This window comes from Solanum verrucosum, unplaced genomic scaffold (genome assembly GCF_900185275.1).
Source record: "Solanum verrucosum unplaced genomic scaffold, falcon-dt-bn FXZP01000145.1, whole genome shotgun sequence".
Lineage (NCBI taxonomy): Eukaryota > Viridiplantae > Streptophyta > Magnoliopsida > Solanales > Solanaceae > Solanum > Solanum verrucosum.
The window spans coordinates 687809-710729 of NW_026020698.1; the positions used below are offsets into that span (position 1 = coordinate 687809).

General features: G+C 36.3%; 1 protein-coding gene and 1 pseudogene across 5 annotated transcripts; one reads left to right on the forward strand and one right to left on the reverse strand.

Moving 5' to 3' along the window:
- The first annotated feature begins 869 nt into the window (after window positions 1-869).
- On the forward strand, window positions 870-6890 carry LOC125812359 (putative late blight resistance protein homolog R1A-4; annotated as a pseudogene).
- Window positions 6891-10217: 3327 nt separating this feature from the next.
- LOC125812349 (mediator of RNA polymerase II transcription subunit 19a-like) lies at window positions 10218-21031 on the reverse strand. Of its 5 annotated transcripts, none has more exons than XR_007441994.1 (7): window positions 21013-21031; window positions 15576-15642; window positions 14440-14729; window positions 14133-14348; window positions 13061-13120; window positions 12528-12671; window positions 10218-10586 (listed from the first exon to the last, which is right to left on the reverse strand). XR_007441994.1 is itself a non-coding variant. In XM_049491853.1 (7 exons), exons 2-7 carry the CDS (start codon window positions 15604-15606, stop codon window positions 10578-10580), a joined length of 645 nt encoding a protein of 214 aa, XP_049347810.1. In that variant the 5' UTR covers window positions 15607-15642; window positions 21013-21031; the 3' UTR covers window positions 10218-10577. The 5 variants fall into 5 exon arrangements, 2 of the variants coding, with proteins under 2 accessions (XP_049347810.1, XP_049347809.1); XR_007441996.1 differs by lacking the exon at window positions 21013-21031 and adding an exon at window positions 16104-16122; XM_049491853.1 differs by having other exon boundaries at window positions 12633-12671.
- Window positions 21032-22921: the final 1890 nt, after the last annotated feature.

A 22921-nucleotide genomic window follows, 5' to 3' on the forward strand; every position in this document is an offset into this window, starting at 1 on the left:
TAAAAATCAAAGATATCATGAGCGCACCAAACACATTGATGTCAGATTCCATTTTATTTGAGATGTCGTAGAAGAGGGAGCTATCAAGGTTGAAAAGGTTATCACAGACGATAACGCTGCAGACATGTTGACCAAGATAGTCCCGCTTGCCAAGTTTGCACACTGCATGGACTTGGCGGGAGTATGCATCAATTGATGCAACTCTGAGAGAACAACTGCTAGGTGGAGCTAGTATGTTCAAGAAAGGTTTGATTCTTCTAGTTTCTTAGAAGTTTTGGCCGGATTTGTTTATACACATGCTCGGAACGCAAACCAAGGTGGAGATTGAAAGAGTTGGTTTGGTTCTTGTGGAATCAAACTCAATGGAAGATGAATTAATATGAAGATTTGGTGGGAAGATAATTAGTACAAAATAAAAGTCAAGATAGTAACTTGGTAGGTGAAATTTAGGTAAACCATAAAATGATTTCACATGTTTAACCTTGACATTTTTGACACAGTGATGTCATGAATGACATCAATAGGAAGAATTCATTCCTATAAATAAGTAGCTCTTGATTCATTGTCAAATCATCCTCTCACTTGCCTTCTCACCTTCTAAGGCATTTGATGTTCTCTCTCTTGTAGTATTTCACTTGTATTCTTTGCAGAGTGAAATAAATATTGGTGCAGCTGTTCTTTGGTGGACGTAGGATCATTTTTATCCGAACCACGTTAAATATTGTTGTTCTTCCTTGTTCTTTATTTTCACGTTTCCGCTAACAAGAATGAATGTGGAGAATCTGTAAAATACGTTTGTGTCAAATCGCATGCTCTGAGGAAGTTCATTCTTTGTTACTTGCAGGATCTTATCACGAATAAGCTATTAGATGGCCAAGTATTCTTGCTGTGAAGTAGTAAAAACCATCGAAGATTGTGTAGAGACGGGGCACTTAGATAGATCGACCAGGGATCAGTTGGAATATGCTAGTAATCTACTAAATAATTTACAGTGTTATCTCTATGGCCTGGAGAAGGTAAACTCTCAGAATTGGGTATGTGCACAGCTTAGTCCCTTAATCGATGAAGTCTGTGATGGCTTTTGGGAGATACTTGGTCTTTTGAAGAATCAAGGCCTGATAAGTGAGACAGTCAAAATGATTTCAGAGGTGCTGAAAATGATTAAACCTGAGATTATTGCTGAGCGAATCAATCCTTCCAAGTAGTCAACATCATCATCTACCCGTATGATCACTATGGATATGGTGAACCGCGTCGCACATAATTGCCATGCTGTTTTTTATCTGACAAACTATGCAATTCGTTTAGTAGAGTTCAAACATCTGGGAGTCGGTGCAATATTGAACATGAGAAAATGAAGGATCTCTTCACCCTTGCTGAGGATATATCTGAAACTGCAGCTTACCTATCTATCTTGTGTTGTGAGACGTATGACCAGTACTCAGCACTGTGTCAGTGCCCGAGTGTTCTATTTGGGATAGACATGATGTGAATCCTGGTCCTGACTTCGAGTCCAAGATTTCAAAATTGCTGGAAAGGATAAATCCTATTAGGCCTGAATGGAGGAAGCTTTATATCAGTGTCCTGAAAGCATCACATTCGTCAGTTCCAAAAGCTCCACTGATGCATGGTGGTCTTAAGAATCTATCACATGATCTTGATCTTGCTCAGAAGTTTACTAAGTCTATCAGATACGTTCTGGAAAAGCTGAAAAGTCATGATGCCAGCTTGAAGGTTGCTTTTTCCGATAGATTTGAATTGCTCCAAGATGGACTTCTTCACCTCTCTGAATTTCACATGATATTAACTCACCACAAAGACATTCAACGACAAGACTTGAGTTCATTGCTCTCATTTCTGGAAGTTCTGGCCATAGAGGCAGCAATTGCAATCTACTCCTTGTGACATGGATTTGGAGAACAGTATTGCTGAAGTAGACCATATGTTTCTTCCTTTGCAAGTGAAGTTTAATTATCTCAAGGTAGAGGTCAGTCAATTTCAGAAACTAAGGTTACCAAAGTCCCAGATGGACTGTTTTAAGGAAGAATTGACTTCAATGATAACGTTCCTCATGGATTCATTGGAGCAGTGCAAAGTACAGATTCAGCTAACTGATGTCTTGACCTTAGTTTTATCTGTGACCACCGAAGCAGAGTCATTCACTAATTCTCTTTCTCGTGATCCAGAAGATGAGAATTAGCCAGGAAAATTAATCTCTTGCATTTTCAGTTACATCTTATATTTAAGTTTATTAGGGAAGCAATTCGACAAATTTGTCCCTTCATTTCTGTTTCATCAACACCAGTTCTTCCTGTGATATATCCATTGAACTTTCTTCCTACTTATGTTGAGGCCATCAGTTCTTATTTCACCTTGCTGAAATCCATAAAGACATCGGCCTCCTCTGGTAGCCCGACGATGGATGAGGTTTTCATGGGGTTTCATGAATATATTTTTGAAAATCTGCTACGAAAAGTTGAAGCAGATCTGGAACTTACTGATACAGATAAAGTTAAAAGGTTTTACCACAGGTTGCTGCCCTTGGTAACACTTCTTGTTGATCGCCTAATTCAGTACATTGAATGCAAGAAGCAAAATGATCTCTTGAATAAGATTGGAACTTTAGCGATTCAGGCCGAAGCTGCTATCCGTTTATCGTATGAGGATGCTTTGGACCGAAGCAAATGTAGGAAAGTCAATATCTTGCTTCAACTTTTGACTGTGTCTTTCAAGCTAATCAAGTATGAGGGGAGGTTGATGGATCACCTAAAGCACAAAGCTATTCTTGAAACTGAATATTTGGATCTTGTCGCAAATGCTCATGAAGAGATTATTTTCCTTAGAGGCTTTCTCATGGATCTTCTCAGGCAACACACAACAAAGCTAGACAAATCAGATGATCTCTGAATGCATGCTGAAGTGGCTGCCCACAAGGCAACATTAATTAGCACTTGTAGTTATGAAAGTTTAGTGGATGGAAGCAGCACAGGGGAAATATCTGATTTCCTACAGGAGACCGAGTTTATCGAGGTAGATGCATCACATTGTATTGCCCTTAGTTCTATATGTGGCCACTGAAGCACACTCATTCATTACTTCTCTTTCTCATGATTCAGAGGAAAGAGAATTGATGAACAAAATTAATCTCTTGCACTTTCAATTGTTTCTTAAGTTTAAGTTTATTAAGGCAGCGATTCGGCAGATTTGTCCATCCTTTTCTGCATCATCAACACCAGATCATCATGTGATATATCCGCTGAACTTTCTTCCTACTTACTTTGGGGCCATTGATTCTTATTTCACAAAGTTGAAATCCTCTTCTGATCCCGAAGACGGATGAGGTTTTGCTAAGGTTTCATGAATATATTTTCGAAAATCTGCTACTAAAGGATGAAGCTGATCTAAAACTTACTGATTCAGATAAGCTCAAAGGGTTTTACCACAGTTTGCTGCTCTTGGTAACACTCCTTAGTGATCCCCCAATTCAGTACATTGAATGCAAGAAGCAAAATAATCTCTTGTGGGAAATTGGAACTTTAGCAATTAAGGCCGAAGCTGCTATCCATTTATCATATGAGGATTCTTCGCAAAGCAACAAGAGTAGGAAGGCCAATCTTTTGCTTCAACTTTTAACTGTGGCTTTCATGCTAATCAGGTGTGAGGGGAAGTTGACGGATCAACTAAAGCACAAAGCCATTCTTGAAACTGAATTTCTGAATCTGGTGGAAAATGCTTATGAAGAGCTTATTTTCCTTAGAATCTTTCTCATTGATCTTCTTGGGCAACAGACGATATAGCTTAACAAATCAGATGGTCTCTTAATGCATGCTGAAGTGGCTGCCCACAAGGAAACACTAATTAGTACTTGTAGTTATGAAAGTTTCGTGGATGGAAGCAGCTCTAGGGATATGAGTCTTTCATTATCCGATTTCCTAAAAGAGACCAAGTCTGTTAATGCAGAGATTAGAGAACTATGCTTTCAGTTGCTGGATGAATCCGCCTCCTATATTACTGTGACAGATCTGAAATGTTTTATCAACATGTTATTGGACATGCTGAACCATCTGCATTCTTGGGATGACGTGATCCTAGTCGTGAGGAATCAAATCCCAGTAGCTCAAGAGAAACTGGAGTTTCTTGCTGATATTTTAAAGCCGTGCAATATGCATACAGAACTCAAAGACCTTATGGAACGTGTTCAAAATGTTGCCTATAAGGAAAAGTATGTCATTTTCTTCTCTGTCAGCGGTGACAGGGCTTAACTTCCCCAAGACCAATGGATTAGGATTTCTCAACTGTTTCTTGGGAAAGTTGGAGGAGCTGTTACATTCTAAGCTTGACCTAATTACCAAACTGAAGCCTCAGATTGTATTAGTCAAGGAGGGATTATTAATTCTAAGATCTTTTTTCAATCATACGGAAGAAACCTATGATGAGAATGATGAAATTTGTGGTCTTATAATCAGTGCTACTGAAATGGCATACGAAGCCGAGTATGTCATTGACACTTGCTTGGCCTGTTCTTACTCACAGATGTACAAAGCTTATTGGATATCTGAAGTTGTTGAGAATATTTAGCTTGTCAATAAAGATGTTGTGAGAACCTAAAAAGAGAGAAGATTGATGTCAACCGAGTTGCAAAAGGCCCTGCTTATATTGTGCCATCATTATTAGCTAATACTTCAGGAGCAAATGAAGAAATGGTGGGTTTTCAAGATGTGATGGACAAATTAAAGAAGCAGCTTCTTGGAGGATCGCATTAGCTAGATGTGATCTCGATGTTTGGTATGCCTGGAAATGGCAAAACCACCCTTGCAAAGAAGATTTACGTACAATGATCCCACAGTTGTCTCTCACTTTGATGTTCGTGCTATGCGTCATGTGACTCAAGTATATTCATGGAGAGATTTGTTGCTTAGTATTTTGAATGATGTTCTTGAGCCTGCTGATCGCACCAAAAAAGGAGATGATTAGTTAGCTACTGAGCTGCGTCATGTTTTATTGACCAAGAGATTCTTAATTCTCAGTGATGATGAGTGGGATACAACAGCATGGGACTATTTGAACATGTGTTTTCAAGGTTCTCAGAGTAGGAGTAGAATTATTCTTACAACGAGGCTGTATGAGGTTTCCCATTATGCTAAATGTAACAGCGAGCCCCATCGTCTGCGTTTACTCACAGACAAAGAGAGTTGGAAGTTACTACAGGGGGAGTTGTTTCATGGGCAAAGCTTCCCATCCAAACTTGGAGATGTGGGATTACGTATAGCGAAAAGGTGTGGAGGTTCTGCCTCTCTCTATTGTCTTAGTAGCTGGTGTTCTCAAAGAGAAAAAGAAGATAGCAGATTGCTGGAAAGAAGTAGAAGAAAGTCTTAGTTCACACAACATTGGGAGCTCAGAAGAGAGCATGTCTATAATTGGATTCAGTTATAAGAATTTACCAAACCATCTAAAACCGTGTTTTCTCTATTTTGGAGGATTTTTTAGGGGCAAGGATATTCCAGTCTCAAAATTGTCACGAGTGTGGTTAGCAGAAGGAATTGTTGAAGACAGTAAGGAAAAAGTATCAGAAGATGCTGCCTGAAATTACCTGAAAGATCTTATTAGAAGAAATTTGGTAACGGATATGGAGAAGAGATCCAATGAAAAATTGAAAACCTGACGTGTTCATGATTTGTTGCATCAATTCTGTGTGGAAAAGGCCAAACAAGATAATTTCCTGTTCTGGATATATAGGTACAATAGAGTATATCGATTTTACTATGATAACCTTCATCACAATTCTCATTTTCATGTTTTTTGTTTGAACAGAGACCATGGTGTGGATTCCATTTCTTATCCTGAAAAGCAAGAGGTATACCGCTTGTCCATATAGATGACATTGCTCAGTGGCAGCGGGCTGGATCAAGTGTTCGTTCTTTGCTATACAATGCCAACAGGGATGATTATTACCCTGCAATGGCACGACATATCTCCTTCATCTTTAACATATTCAAACTTGTTAAGGTGTTGAATTTGGAATCCATCAACATAGGTGATACCCTTCCCAATGAATTTAAAATCTCTAATTCATATGAGGTACTTGGCTGTTCGAATAACTACTGATTCTATTCCTTCATCCGTGGCTGATCTTTGGAATCTTGAAACTTCCGTGGTTAACGGATTGCATAGAGTGTTGAAGTTACCTTGTTCACTTTTCAAGATGTTTAAATTGAGGCATGTACATGTAAATAGTCGTGCTTCATTCAGTCTGCACGATAACATGTGTGAGTCACAATTAGTTAATTTGGAGAACTTTTCCAGTCCGTGTCTCTCCTCTGGTGAAGATATTGACAAGCATGCCAAATTTGAGAAAGCTGAGATGCATAGTTGAGGGATTATTGGGTTATTCAACTAAAGGAAGCATTGTTCGTTTTCCTAGATTAGACTTTCTACATCAGCTTGAATCTCTGAAGCTGTTTTCCTACAGTTATCCAGCTAAACATCCTCACGAATTCAATTTCCCCACAAAACTGAGGGAATTGACTTTGTCAAATTTTCGTCTACCTTGGACCCAAATTTTGACAGTTCTAAAGTTACTTTTCAGAGCCTTTGAAGGGGCTGAATGGGAAGTGAAAGATTCCGACTTTCCTGAACTCAAATACTTAAAATATGACAACCTCAACATTGCAGAGTGATGATGCTTTTCCTAAGCTTGAACGTTTGGTGTCTTGAGAAAATCCCTCGTCATTTTGAGGATGTTGCATCTCTAGAAAACATTGAAGTAAACTGGTGCAGCTGGTCTGTTGCCAATTGAGGAATTTCAAACAATACAACATGAAGATATGGCAAATTATGCGTTCAGAGTTACTATACAACCTCCAGATTGGGACACAAGATCATCTCATTGACTCTTATCCGGTGCCATTTTCCTGTTTCACCATATTTGTTAGTATTATACTTGTCCTGGTTACCAAAAAGAAAAAAATTATTCATTTTAGGCTTGTAAACAGAAAGACGGAGCATGGCATCAGCTAGGGGGATTTTCAGCAAGAAGTAAATGACACATACATTTGAATAAATTTCAACATTGACTTGTAATGACTCTATAAGCAAAAGCTCATTAGTTTTTCTGGAAATTTGAAATGATTGTTACTGGCTACCAAACTTACTGTTTAGAAATTTATCTTTCCTCAAGTGTTTGAATAAATTGCAGACTTGATTTATGATGTAACTTGCAATAACTTTATGAGCAACAGCTCATATAATCTTTTCTGAATCTTTTGAAATGATGGTTATTTTACTAGTCAGAAATTTATCTTCTTCTTTATTTTTAAAACAAGTTGGTGTTACATATCCTGAAAGGCGTAATTATTTAGATTTTAGAGAAGTGCTATTATTAGTTCCAAAGAAAAACTGTCATTGTGAAAATTAGAAGAATCACTAATTGGAAGTTCAATGACAAGGTTAAAATGGCACCCCTCAAATAGAGTAGTAAACAATCTGTCCTTGTAGAAAAGCATTGTTGATGTCGAGTTGATGAATTGTCATTTGTATGGATAATACAAGTCGCATTGTTGTTGGCTTGATGTCAGGACTGAAGGTTTGATGAAAATCCAAGCCAGGGATGGCGCGGCGCAGAGTGAACCCCTTTGCCATCTGTTTTTCTTTTAATCGTGATACAACTATTTGCAGTCCACAACATTCTTCGTTGAGTCTCCTGGTACCATTTTTCATCAAAGCATCATATTCTACTTTCAAGCTTGTCACCACTCTTCATGGATGATAGTTTGTTTGAAGGTTGTTGGCTTAATATGTGTGACACTGGAAAGAAGAAAGTGGAGAATTATCAGGATTAGCTACAACAGCTGCTGGTACCTAGACGGAATTGAAGGAGCAAATATAGTTTACGGGTGATCCGAGTAAATTGGATCCTATATGGAGAGTGGTATAGGTGGCCGTAGGGGTGTTCACGGTTGGGTGAAAAATCAAACGACATTTGGTTTGGTGACAATATTGATTTGGTTTTGAATTTCACTAAGAAAAATCCTAAAAATAATCAAACAACTAAATTATATAATTTTTTGAACATATGATTTTAGTTTTTCATAAATAATTATAAATATTTTATACCTTTTAGTCATTAATGTGGTTCGAGTGTACTTCTTTCACATGCATTACAACGCTTTTAACTTCTATTTCTCAACGTGTCAAGACCCAAAAGTCAAGGTCATGATAGTACACACATCCCCGAGAACTCTGAAATGGTGTGTAAACCAAAAGAAATACACATACAAGACTCCATACATATTTATTTATCTAAAAAAGACCGCTAATTTTCACTATAACCTCTTAAAAAAAGTTGACAGTGTGCCCATAATAAATGTAAGATAATTACCTCACTTGCTCCTTTATTATGAGGTTTTGAAATTGTAAAGGACGATTGCCCCAATACCAAAAGGCAATGCAGGAAAAAGAAAAGGTGCAGATTTGTCGCTCCCCGTTTTTCCTTAAATTTGACTCTACTTACATCGTCACAAAAAAAAATTGTGTTCAAGAACAAATAATATGGCATTTAAAGAATGAAAAAAACTGGTATTTACTTAAAGGAGATTCTTATTATTTATTTTGAGAATCAACTACCATACCTTTTCCTTAAATTATAATCTTCCCAATACAAGTTATGTTGGAATTCAATTGCCAAATAAAAATGTTTAGAATCTTGGTACTCTAAACAATAATATTTTTTTGGAATATATATAGTAATAAATAAAACTCTCAACATATTTGCTCATCTTTGGCAAAAAGGCATTTGCTCTTTCCTAACAAACTGCCACCACTCAGACATCAACCAACAGTTAACATCAGATCAGATGCTATTAATGCCATTCTAGATTACGACCTTCCCAGAGATCATTTGTTCCCCTCTTCCCTTTCAAAAGAAACAAATAGCAACACAAAGTAGATTATATGAAATGCCATAAATCTTTTGGGGTCTACTTCACAACACTGCAACAATTACAAGATTTGTCAACTATGTTGATGAGGGAAGTTATCAAATAAAACTAAATGTTCAACGTCCTTTTCCCTTCTACAAGGAACGTAATTTGCCCAGGGATGAAACAACTGTCTTTACTTCAATATCCTCAACTATTAGTTATTTGATCTCATTCTACCCTAGTATATACAACAAGAATATCTAGCCACAACAAGCAAAACTCCTAGCATTGTACATATAGACATATCCTTTTAAACATCTTCCCCTCCTATGTTAGATCTTTGCTGATGAAGACATCACCTTCAAGCTCAATAGGAAGGACAAATCATAAAAGACCACGCCAACACTTACCATTTTTATTACCCAAACCTGTTGTTTAACACAACACACTCTCACTAAAGCAGAATGAAGGGATCAAGGTTTTCAGTTTCAATGCCCAACAATATGGAAGTCCTTTCTATATGACCCAAAGAGGTGCTTTTTTCAGCAGTTGTACCATGCACTAAAATCTACTTCAACAAGAGTGAGTACACCTTCTTGGCAATCTTTAGTAAGTCCAAAGGCAATTCTGCATGGAAAAATAAACAGGCGCATTATGCAATATGTGGCGCAACATGCACCAACCATGCTGCTCTACTCTTAGTTGATAACATCAACAAGGATATGAAAAGGAAAAATTTCATGTCAAACAAACTTATCTAAAGTACTGCTCACAAATTTATACTCCATTGAAAATAGAAGATTTATACACTTCCTCTTAATGCTTCAATTGTCTTGCTTGTAATGAACACTACATTTCCGCAGAGTACCAATGTCCCATTCCATTTCACTTCAATCTTGGGATTGCACACACAGAAGCCCCACATAAATCCTTTAATTACACAACATATATAATGATAAATGTGAACTAGAAACTTATAAACCTATCCGAAACCCCCACCCACCCCCAAAAATGAAGCTAAAACCTATCATTGAAATATTACACACTCCAGGCACAAAAAGATCAAAGACTTGGTTCCCAAATTAGACCCTTATAACAACTGTAAAGTCATTAGGTAGCATGCAAAAAGATAATTTATTTATAGATGCTTCCAAGTAGAAACATGCATTCAGCATTAAATGGCATATATTCTAAATGGAAATAACACCCGTTCAAAGGTGAAAATTCAGATTGGTGCAGAGACTGGCTTCAAAAGGAAGCGAAACAAGCATTCAACAACAAATGACATATGTTGCAGATATAGAGAAATAAGTTTTAATATCACTAGGATTAGATACACAGATGTTCACTATGGATACCTGTTAAAAGTGAAAATTCAGAATGGTGCAGAGACTGAACAGAGAGCTGCTTTATCAAATCCAACCATTTAATATTTACATGTCGAAGCACTGTCCAAACTGTGTCTTGTTTAACCTTTCTACAACACCTTAAATACAAAATTCCAGAAACTGAACAGGTAGCTGCTTTTCTTAAGCCAAAATGTGCAGTTTTGGAGTCCCTTCAGGGACATCTGAAAACATAAGTGCATCTTTTGTTGGAAGTGCATTGTTCAATATCATATGCTGAAGTACTCTTCTAATTGTGTCTTGTTTAGCCTTTCTACAATAACTGAAAACAAATTATACATTACCATCTTCGTTTTTTTCTTATCACAGCTCCAGTTCTAAAAATAAATACACAATCAGGGGGAGGAGAGAAAGAGAGAAAAATATGTGATGGTAGTTGCTGGCATTTGATTTTCAGATTAGCAGTCAAAGGACTACCTACATTTGCACTCAAGGGAGTGCATACTAGGCTGCTACAAACACTTTTGATGCAACATTAACATTCTTGTGGAGAAATAAAGTATAAGTAGTGCGCTCCTCTTTTATCCCAAAAAAGGAATTCTAAAACATATGCAAGTACATGGACCATATAAATAAGAAACGGTCCATGCGATTATAAACCTCTGCAGACTGCCAGGCAAATTCTTTTCCTTTTGGGATCCTTCCTCACACAATTTTTCGGAAGGAGAAAAATACTTGCCAACTGGTTACACAGAACCAGTCTTAACAATTAGTAAAATATATACAGGGTTTTCTTAACATTGAGATGCAATGCAAGTCTTCTAATATTCGATAAGGGAACATGGATTTTCAGATATCCTTATTTTCCTTTTTCCCTTTTGTCCCTTCTTCTCTTTTTCCTTCTGATACTGTTCTTCTCTTTTCTTGTCTAGAGAACAAAAGTAGGGAGGAATAATACAAAAATAAGGAAAAATAGGTCAAACCGTCATAGACTTCAATTAAGTGACACTAGAAACTTCGCAATAAAGCTGAATCTGTTTACATCAGTTTTTTTTTAATCAAGGCTTACATCAGTATTTATTTTAAATGGCAACTCTACCAACCAAAAAGTGAACAGATTTACCAATAAATTTGGACATATTCAAATTCATGTTTTTATGCACCCAGGTACTTGAGCCCATCATCGCCCCTGTTGGTTGGCTACTTAAACTTCCACCTTGTTGGTGGGGGTTCGATTCCCCACCTTGTAATCCCCTTTCCCTCTATATAATTAAAAACAAATTAAGAGAAGGGTGCTTGAGCAAAAAGTTAGACAATCTGCTCATGCAATTCCTTCACAGAGCATCCAGTTTCCACTCTCTCACTCACCTACAAATATGTCCAAAAGGAACAACTATCATACTGCAAATTCACAGAGCCATTCTGCCTAAGCATTATTTAAGTTGGATAAAATACAAATACCCAGATGCTTGGTCAGTTGATATACTCCATTTTACACGGTCAAGAACATCCTCTGTGGTTCGAAGTTTTTAGTGACACAACTAAGAATCTTATGTATATTTAACCCTTATATGAGGGAATATTCTATAATAATTGGAAACCAAGAGCTAAGGAATCACACAGAATTGATTGCTTGTATTGCCAATATGGCTAAGAAGTTTCAATCCTTTCCAACTAACCTTTGCCAACTTTAACCTTTTATCCTCTAGTTTACATGTACGGCAAGGTAGACAAATATGATTATTTTACACCTCAGCTTAGTATAGAGTCAGGCATTGGGATAATATGCATGTTGAGTTCTGCCACAACTTGTCAAATATTTCTCTTACCACAACCATATTTTGACCAATTGATGTTTTTAAGATTTAATCTATTGAGAAGATATACTACTTAGCATTTTAAAGAAGGAACATGTATCTAGATATAAATACTAAGATAAATTTATCTGGCTTTTAAGGAGGAGAAATACTAATTTAGATGCCTAACGCAAGCACAGAAAGTATACCTGATTCTTCATATGCTGCTCCCTTAACACAGTAAAGATAGTTAATGTGTTTGTTAGTTGACTTGGTATTTCAGAAAACGAAAACAAATTACCACTATAAAAAGCAAAATCACATATGCACAAAGCGTGGTGCAATCTGACTAAACTGTGAACTCAATGGAACAATCTTACCAGTGTGGAAAATATAAGATTAAAGCAACAGGGCAAGCCACTAAGTTCTTCAATTAATGGGATATAGCATGACATTAACTTCTGTACCTCTGATTTTTCACAATACTAAGTAAAGGATCCCTCCAAATTCTCAATTGCAAAGTCTGGGGATAAAACAAATGATAGAACCACACACATATTTCAGCCTGCTACCTTTATTGCACCAATCTCATCAATCTTTGAGCTCTTGTGCTGCAATATTTCAGCATGTGAATACGGCAGAGTTAGAAAAAGATGAAGATAAAAGTACCAATGTAAGATCACCTATGTAACTTGTTCAGAACAATAAACTTGTAACTTTCTGGATACTTGCTTGGTTAAGTTCTTCATAAAAGTTTCCGACAAGAAAGTTCTGGGTTACTTTTTGAAAAAAATAGAAATATTCAAATCAAAAGACATGCAACTTCAACTTGAAAAAAAAAAGGTACTACATTTATCCAGACATCTTTCTCGCAAAAATGTTTCCTCAAAAATATTTCTCCAAGGAAAACACTAAAAGGAAGTTGTTCAAACACCACTTTAAAGTTTGCAAACATACCAAAGATAAAGGAACATATGAATTCAAAACTATTCAGTTCTACCTTGCTTCTCTTGTGTTTGTGAACATCATTAAGTTCCTCCTCTCCATCATGCTTCCTTTTCTGGGAACAATGAAAACATCATAATCAGTCAACACTTTCAATACTGTGAAGTACCACTGTTGCTTCTGGCTGAAGTCCTAAACTACAGCAAAAATTGGTGATTTTCAAAAAACATCTCAAGTAGACGGTAGATAAGCATCAATAGAACAAGAACTTACATTGGAAAGGGAAAAAAACCAAGGTTTGCAAATAGAAGTTTACAACGTCAACCTACTCTCATCTAATTCAGTACTAATACATGCTGGCAGATGCTTTGACAATGGTGCCAACTCTATTCACAAGATTTTTGTTTTGTTTTAGGTGTAGACTGGGATATGTAAATGAGGTGGAAATAGTGCTATAGGTTTTAGAATTAGTTTGGGGCTAGCTAAGGCTGTCTTTTGTATTTGAAATTCCCCTACTGATATTAAACAGCTATCACAGTTGTTGTGCTGTATCATTTGTAAAATTTTACCTTACCTTCTCAAAAAATGAGATTAACAAATTCAAAGTTCAGGTTACTGCAAATGGGTCAGAAGAGAGAGATAGCTTGAGCTGTATCAAAGCTACAGCAGCAAGAAAGAGATTTATGCTGATGTCGAAGTACCTTAATAAGCTAAACATAGAGCAAACTAAACCTTTTGCCTTATTAACTAAAAAGTCAAGTAACAGAGCATTTCAAAGGGTCCAGGTTGCATTTTCAAGAAACGTAAACTTTTATTTCCTTGACTTTTTCTCCCTGCAATCCAATAAAGGCAACTGACAACAGGAAAGAATAACAAACTCGATAGAATTGTATGATCCAGTGTAATTTAAGGAAGGGTAACGTTCAGCAAAGTTCTACTATCACATGACAAATATTTCAGCAGCTTTGGACAGTTCTATTAAGAAAAGACAATATTAGCAAATTCATTTGAAAGAGCTGTTCTTTAAACCAGTCATCTGAACTTCTTCATACCAAAAAAGCAGATGATATATTTAGTAAGAATCAACATACTGCACCAATTTTCTCAAGGTTTTGCTAGTAGCAGACCTTCTCGTGATGTTTCTTCGAAAGATCAGCACCAGAATCATGATGAACACTTTTATCTCTCTTTTTGTCTTTATCCTTGTCTTTACTTCGATCTTTATGACGATGTTTGTGCTTCTTATGCTCTTTGTCCTTATCTTTGTGCTTTTTATGCTTCTTCTCCTTGTCTTTCGACTCACTTTTGGATTTTCCAGCTACAGTAGGGATGCCTTTCTCAGACTATAAAACAGAAGAAGTTATAGCATTACCTAAAAAACACTTAACTAAAATGGATTGTTGTCACTTAAGTTTCAATCAGTAGATTTCTTACAGGAGGCAGATCCACTGGAGCCGCTTCACGTAGTCGAAAAGCTTCACCAAGAACATCTAGGTCAAATGGCTGGATGCGGGAACTCGTCTCTCTTGACAAGGAAGTATCCTGTATAAGCTGATCCAACTGCATCCCTTCCCCTTTCCTAATTTCTGTGTCCCCGACCACATTGTGAAGATAGTGGGTATCTGAAATAGACAACGGAAGTGACCTCTTGCAGAAGAACTCCTGATGAGGCAACAATTTGAAGTGACTAATAAGATCCACAGCACCTGTAAGTTCTCTGGGCCCTGGTTGTGCATTTTGACCAAACCAAAACAGTTATAAACTAAAGATCTCTTGATTAAAAAGCAGGCATTCTAAAGATGACCATATCAGAGTCTGATGATGGATTAAAACTCAGACTCTGATATGGTTATCAAAAAGATCACCATATCAGAGTATGAATTGCAATCCATCATCTGAGACATCAAGAGATAAATCCAAGCACTTCGAGGAAAACCCATAAGCTTTTGTTTTTAGACAAGTAAAAGAAATCCCATATTCTTTAGTAGTCCAGTAATCTTTACAACACCTCACACGTGAACAAAATATCAATTCCCTTTGTCAAGATTTAATCAATTTTGGCTTATAATAGTCGATCAAAAGTCAAAGAATTATAATCTGACAGCTAACACCATCCAGGTGATGAAGGAAAATGCTTGAGAATACATTGTTTTGTGATGACAAACTTTTACAAAAACCCATTCTATAATAAACAATTATGCCACATGTAAGGCCCCAGAGATATAACATAGCATCAATAGTCCTTTTCTTTTCTCCAAAATGAACCATGAATCCTTTGGATGCAGAAACCACACAAAAATGAGAAGGCAGTAAAAGATGACTTTTAATCCTGAAAGAGATAACTGCCATAAAACAAGGATTGCAAGGGAAAATAAATCAGCCAGCTGCACATTTGAGCAAAAACCTGATGAAATGAAATTCATTTTACTGTAAAACAGAAGCTAGTTATGCATATAAAGATCCTCGCATTATCAAATATCTGCAGTAGTCAATATAGGGAACCATGCAAAAGGACTGTAGTTTACTAGTTCTGTTTCAAAGGGAAAAGCAAAGCATTATAAGGGTCTTACCTCTTCCAAATCTCTTGTTATCAGGATCCATTAATTAGTAACAAGTATGTGAGTACAGCATTATCTCCTGGAAAATATCAATAGGTTAGAATAGGTCCATATCTTTCTAGGCAACGGTCAGAGTACAGCACTGGAACTAAAACAGAATGGCAAGTATCAGCAGAAACTAAAAGATGTAAGAGTAATTTGAGACCACCACAAAGAACAAGGAAGTATTAAAAGATGGAGGATGGTCACTGCTTGCACATTTGGTGGACAATTTGGAAAGGAAGGAACTCTAGATGCTTTGAGAACAGCAGCCACAGAGTGCAGAAAATTAAACTTAACTGCATTAAGCTCTTATGTTTTTGGTGAAACTAGAAACACCCTGAGGATACACACATTACGTTCCTGTCAAAACAGTAGAATGGTTTTGCTCTCTTTTGCTCACTTGTATATATTGTTCCAGTACAACTCATGTATTGTTTTTTGTCTAATATATACATGTTACCTTCTCAAAAAAAAAGAGCTCATCAACCTTTTTTTTACCTCGTCCAAAAATAAGCTACCTAATGCCCTCATTTTGCATAAGCTCTCCTGATCTAACAAAACCAAAATATGAAGCATTGGAAAAAAGAATGTGCCAAAACAATGTTGAAAAGTGATTCAGATACTTGACTAAGTCTTCAGGAGTTTGTTAGTTAGTTTCCTTTATCTTAGCATGTTTAGATATTGTGGCAGATTAGTAGCTAATTAGTAGTTAGTGGTTTAGTGGACCTAGATTTTAGTATTTTCTGTTTTACAGTAAGCCTATTTATAGGCAGACTTGTTGCTTCCATTATCAATTAGAAACAAAACTTTGCAGTAGCTTTTACTTCTGTTTTTTGCCCTATTTTTCTGTTCACTTTCACCTTGACTTCCTTTTTCTTTCCAACTAATTTGGTATCAAAGCAAGGTTACTTTCTGGAAATTGTGAGGAAAAATGGCAGTAAATGGTATTTCATCATCTTCCCAACAACTCATGCTGGTGAAAAGTATGAGTTTTGAAGTATCAAAATGAAAACTCTTTTCAAATCACAAGTAGTTTGGGATTCTGACGAAGAGACGGAAAAATTGAAAGAGATAAAAAAGAAGGATGCCAAAGCGCTATTCCTGATTCAACAAGCAGTCCATGATACAATTTTTTCAAGAATTGCAGCAGCAACTACATCTTCGCAGGCATGGAAGATTTTGAAGAAGGAATTTCAAGGTTCAGCTAAGGTGATTACGGTAAAATTACAGACTTACCGTCGTGACTTTGAAACTCTTTCTATGAAAAGTAATGAATCTGTTCAAACTTATTTGTCTAGAGTTTCTTCTCTTGTTAATCAAATGAAGTCTTATGGTGAAAACATATCTGAAGAAACGGTTGTAGCAAAAGTTTTAAGGAGTCTTACTTCAAAGTTTGAACATATTGTTGTTGCGATTGAGGAATCTCATGACTTATCTAATTATACTTTTGATGAACTAATGAGTTCTTTGCAAGCTCATGAAGAGAGGCTCCTAAGATCGCATGAAAAAAATGAAGAAAAGGCGTTTTAGGTGAAGGGGGAGTCCATTCATCAGAAAGATAAGCTAGAAAACTTTGCAAATCGTGGAAGAGGCAGAGGTGGTTTTCGAGGAAGAGGCCAAGGAAGAAATCGAGATAGAGGAGGATCAAATGAAGAGAAGCAGGCTAAGACGTTTCTGTGCAACTACTGCAGAAAATCAGGTCATAAAGAAGCTTGAAGCTTATTGTTGGCAAAAACAGAGGGATGAGAATAACCAAGCAAGCTTTGTAGAGGAAAATGATGACAGTAAGTTGTTCATGGCCCTTTATTGTGAAAAAGAAACTCCTAACGATTTTTGGTTTTTGGACAGTGGTTGTTCCAATCATATGTCTGGAACAAGATCATTGTTCAAGGAGCTCGATGAGTCAAAAAAATCAGATGTAAGGCTAGGAGACAACAAGAAGATTCAGGTTGAAGGTAGAGGTACAGTTAGCATTATGACCAGCCAAGGCAATGCCAAGATTTTAGAAGATGTGATGTTTGTTCCTAGTCTATCTCATAATTTGCTTAGCATTGGACAACTAATGATTAGCGGATACTCAATTTTCTTTGACGATGGTGTTTGCACTATTAAAAATAAGAAATCTGAGAAAATCATTGCTAAAGTTCCAATGGCTAACAATAAAATGTTTCCTCTAGAAGTTTCAATGGTTGAGAGGTGTACTATGGTAGCTAGTGGAGATAATGAAACTAGACTATGGCATTTACGTTATGGGCATTTAAATGTTAATGGATTGAAGTTATTGAGTCAAAAGGAAATGGTTTTTGGGTTGCCAAAAGTTGAGAATCTTGATTTTTGTGAAAGTTGTGTTTATGGGAAACAAAGTAAAAAATGTTTTCCTATAAGCAAGTCTTGGAGAACTTCTGTTTGTCTTGAGTTAGTACATGCTGATTTGTGTGGTCCTATGAGTGTTGAGTCTTTAGGGGGAAGTCGATACTTTCTGCTTTTTACTGATGATTATAGTCGTATGAGTTGGATATATTTCTTGAAATTTAAATCTGAAACTTTTGACAATTTCAAGAAATTTAAATCTTTTGTTGAGAGGCAAAGTGGATGTAGACTCAAAACACTTCGAACAGATAGAGGTGGTGAGTTTATGTCAAAAGAATTCAGTTCCTTTTGTGAGGAAAATGGAATACACAGAGAACTCACAGCACCTTATACACCAGAGCAAAATGGTGTAGCAGAACGAAAGAACCGCACAGTTGTCGAGATGGGCAAAAGCATGATGGAAGGTAGAGGTGTATAGAAGTGTTTTTGGGCTGAAGCTGTTGCCACTGCTGTCTATTTGCTGAATATTTCTCCTACTAAGGCAGTGTTTAATCAAACACCATATGAAGCTTGGAGAGGTAACAAGCCCAAGGTAGGCCACTTACGTGTCTTTGGTTGTATAGCTTATACCTTGATAAATTCACAAGCTCGACGTAAGCTTGATGAAAAATGTGAAAAATGTATTTTTGTTGGATATAGCACACAATCCAAGGCTTATAAGTTATATAATCCAGTGAGTGGTAAGATTACGGTCAATAGAAATGTTGTGTTTAATGAAGATGCAAGTTGGAATTTTAATTCCACAGATGAAAGTTCAAACATTAAGTTGTTGCCTTCTGACGATATTATTGATCAAGAGTATGTAGCTGATCCTTTTTTGGCTGGTCCATCGTCTACCTCATCAATTGCACCAGCAACTTCTCCAATATTGGAAAAACCTTCCGCTGAGCCAACTCCATTAAGAAGATCAACAAGAGATAGGAAACAAAATCCTAGATATGCTAACAGTATATCTTGTACCTTTGCTTTACTTGTTTCAGATCCTATCCTCTTTGAAGATGCTGAAAAAGAGGATAAATGGTGCAAGGCTATGGAAGAAGAGTTGATGGCTATTCAAAAGAATCAAACATGGGACTTGGTAAATTTGCCTGAAGGAAAGAAAGCTATTGGGCTCAAATGGGTGTTTAGAACCAAGTATCATGCTGATGGCAGCATCCAAAAACATAAGGCAAGGCTCGTCGCAAAAGGTTATTCCCAGCAACAAGGTATTGACTTTGAAGAAACTTTTTCTCCTGTTGCTCGCTTTGAAACTGTGAGAACTTTTTTAGCCTTGGCTGCTAATTTAAGTTGGCCAGTTTACCAATTCGATGTTAAATCTGCCTTTTTAAATGGTGATTTGGAAGAGGAAGTCTATGTCTCACAACCTGAAGGTTTTGTAGTAAATGGCAAAGAAGATAATTTCTATAGGTTAAAAAAGGCACTCTATGGCTTAAAGCAAGCGCCGCGGGCATGGTACTTCAAGATTGATTCATATTTCCATGAGAATGGTTTTGAAAGGAGTAACAATGAGCCCACTCTTTATGTAAAACGAGAAGGTAAAAATGATTTTTTGGTCGTATGTCTTTACGTTGATGATATGATATATATGGGTTCGAATGAGTCTATGATCACTGATTTTAAGGACTGCATGATGAAGAATTTTGAGATGTCTGATTTGGGTCTACTGCATTATTTTCTTGGTCTTGAGGTGAAACGGGGAATCGAAGGCATATTTCTTTCACAAAGAAAATATGCGACAGATCTTTTGAAAAAGTTTACTATGGTAAATTGTAAAGTTGCTGTTACGCCGATGAATATTAATGAAAAGTTGTGTCGTGATGATGGTTCTGAAATGGCAAATGCAACTTATTTTAGAAGTCTGGTTGGCGGTTTGAATTACTTGTCTCATACAAGACCAGATATTGCTTTCTCTGTTGGCGTTATATCGAGATTTATGCACAATCCAAGCAAGCTTCACCTTGGAGCTGCATAGAGAGTACTAAGATATATTGCTGGGACAACAGAGCATGGAATTTGGTATTCTAAGGTAACAAATTTCACATTAACTGGCTTTACTGATAGTGACTACGCAGGCAGCATTGATGATCGAAAGAGCACATCTGGTTTCTTGTTTAATCTTGGGTCTGGAGCAGTTTCATGGAGTTCAAAGAAGCAGGAAGTGGTCGCTTTATCAACTTCAGAGGCTGAATATATTGCAGCAACCTCTGCAGCTTGTCAAGCAGTTTGGTTAAGGAGACTTGTTGCAAATTTTAATCAAACACCGACTGGTGCAACTGAGATTTTTTGTGACAAGATATCTGCTATTGCGATGACGAAGAAGTCAGCATTTCACAGCAAAACAAAGCACATTGATATTCGCTATCACTATATTAGAGGTCTTGTTTCTACTGGAGAAATTACTTTGAAGTCTTGTGATACAAATGAGCAAGCAGCAGACATCTTCACGAAGTCACTTCAGCAAGCAAAGCACGAGTTCTTCAGAGGTCAACTTGGAGTTTGTTGTTTTGAATCAAGGGGGAGTGTTGAAAAGTGATTCAAATACTTGACCAAGTCTTCAGGAGTTTGTTAGTTAGTTTCCTTTATCTTAGCATGTTTAGATATTGTGGCAGATTAGTAGCTAATTAGTAGTTAGTGGTTTAGTGGACCTAGATTTTAGTATTTTCTGTTTTACAGTAAGCCTATTTATAGGCAGACTTGTTGCTTCCATTATCAATTAGAAACAAAACTTTGCAGTAGCTTTTACTTCTGTTTTTTGCTCTATTTTTCTGTTCACTTTCTCCTTGACTTCTCTTTTCTTTCCAACAAACAAAGCTATATCCAGAACAAAATTACAACATTTTTGGGTGAACTTAGTAGAAAATTCAGAATGTGGGTTCACACAGAGATACACTCATATTTTCAATTTCTAAAGCTCCACCTTCCAGGGAGGGTTGGCAAGTCTTAGAGTGGACATGCACAGTTACTTCCAAAAAGACGTGGAACGAAATAAAACTAAGAAAACAAAATCTATTAAGAAATGAAGTAGGCAAAAAGTTACTCAATGTTCAGCACTATGCTTTCACAAGATGTAGAAGGTTCTTTCACTTTTAGGTAAGTAAGGAGGCAAGTCGTACTTAAGCAATGATGTCCACATCTGTGATGACAAGGCAGAAGAAATAGATGAAAAAAGGAAGTGATACATAATGTTTAATCAGATTGTTAATGGGGATCCCAAAAGAGGAGAAAATAAGAGAAAAAGCTACTTGTCTTTAGTAGACAATGACAACAGGAATTGCAAACACCAAGACATCAAACTTTTATACAAAACTAACGATAACATAGTTTCCGATAGGAAAAGTCTAGTAAGTCTATTTTTTTCATTTTAAACAAGTAGATACCACATCCCCTAAGCAGCAGAAGTACATGATAAAATATTTTATCCTAAGCTTGAAATATGCATCTTATCTAAACATGCAAAATGAAGACCCCACTAAACAACTAACAACAGTAGGCTTCTTTCACCATGCAATGCAAGAAATTGATTTTCCTTTATACTCTGTTCTTTCTGCTTTCCTTTTTTGCAGCAACAGCAATTGTATGATTACTCATTCAGCAAAATCTCATACTCAGAAACTTCAATTAGCTACAGTCCCATTATTACATTTTTAGAGATTCATTGTGTCTGTCAAGAAATAGCAGACTATGAGGCCAAGCTCAACACTTTTAGAAAGTTAGTTGAGAAATGCAACAAGACCAAGTTTTGAGCATAGCAATCACAGTAGTGCCCAAGTTACCAGAAGAGTCGAACTCCGAGTACCACCGAGAGTAGGCGCTACCCTCAAAATCAATACTTTAAAAGCAGAATCAAACCTCTAGTCATTTCCCTCATGAATGAAACATGTTGATCTGAGTATTTGAACAAAATTAGGAAATAGGGAAAAGGAGCTTACTCGCTGAAACAGAGAGATCGAGTTAATTTTGGAATCCGTGAAAGCACCAAAGTCGTCAGGAATTCAAACTTAGGAATTAGGGTTTAGCAATTGACCAAAGGCTTCGTCTTCGAATTAGTATTTGGTTGAACTGAAATAAACCCTAATTCCGATTGGCGATTGGAAAACAGAATTGATGTTCTGATTTTCCTTGTTATGATATACTGTCAACCTTATTAGTACTATTATTTTATTTATTGTATTCTGACGTTAATTGTCCCTCATCTGGTTCTATCCTCGAGGGAGCTTTCCGTCATTTCAAATGACACTTATCTAGGAAAGGAGGAAAAACAAACCATGTCTTTTCTGTTTTTTTTTTGCCAATAATATAAATTGATGCCATAATTTTAAATTTCTAAGGATTATTGAATTTTAATATTAAGAATTAAATTTTTATTTTTAAAAAAAGTATTTGAATTACTCACATCAATTAAAATCTAAAGCAAAGATGAAAATGTTTATAAAACAGAACATTCGAACCTATATATGATATAGTCGTAAAGGTTAGCTCGTGTGACACTATTAATGCATGATCTCTTGTTTGAAGATCCTTATGACGCAATCATATTTTTGATAGATATATTCTACAAAGTGTGTGTATCACTTGCAATATAAGTTGATCAGTGAAAGTGATTATATATATATGATTACGATTTTGCTTTCAAACTCTTTTAACTTTTTATTGAACCTTCTAGGTAATCTAAAGAAATTTAATTGATGTTTTAAAAAGAACATTTATATTCTAGTTATTTTGTGTTTCACGTATAGTATTTTAATCATCTTTTATTATTGATTTTATCTCTTGGCGAGCTTAATATTATGTTCTTAATGTATATGATTAAAATGAAAAAAAATTGAAGTTAAAAAGAGTAGGGGTAGAGCTACAATGTAACATGGGAATTTGGACGAACGCAATAGCTCTTGTGTAGACTCTGTGTTTGTACTAAAAACTCAAAAAAATAAAGAGATAAGGGTAAA

What these genes read in the sequence shown, in the direction of transcription:
- LOC125812349 (XM_049491852.1), bottom strand. Translation starts at nt 15,606, where the DNA reads ATGGATCCTGATAACAAGAGATTTGGAAGAG. An exon ending in TAACAAGAGATTTGGAAGAG is followed by an intron (nt 14,730 to 15,575) that starts GTAAGACCCTTA and finishes ATGCACAACCAG; the next exon opens with GGCCCAGAGAACTTACAGGT. An exon ending in CTCCAGTGGATCTGCCTCCT is followed by an intron (nt 14,349 to 14,439) that starts GTAAGAAATCTA and finishes TCTGTTTTATAG; the next exon opens with TCTGAGAAAGGCATCCCTAC.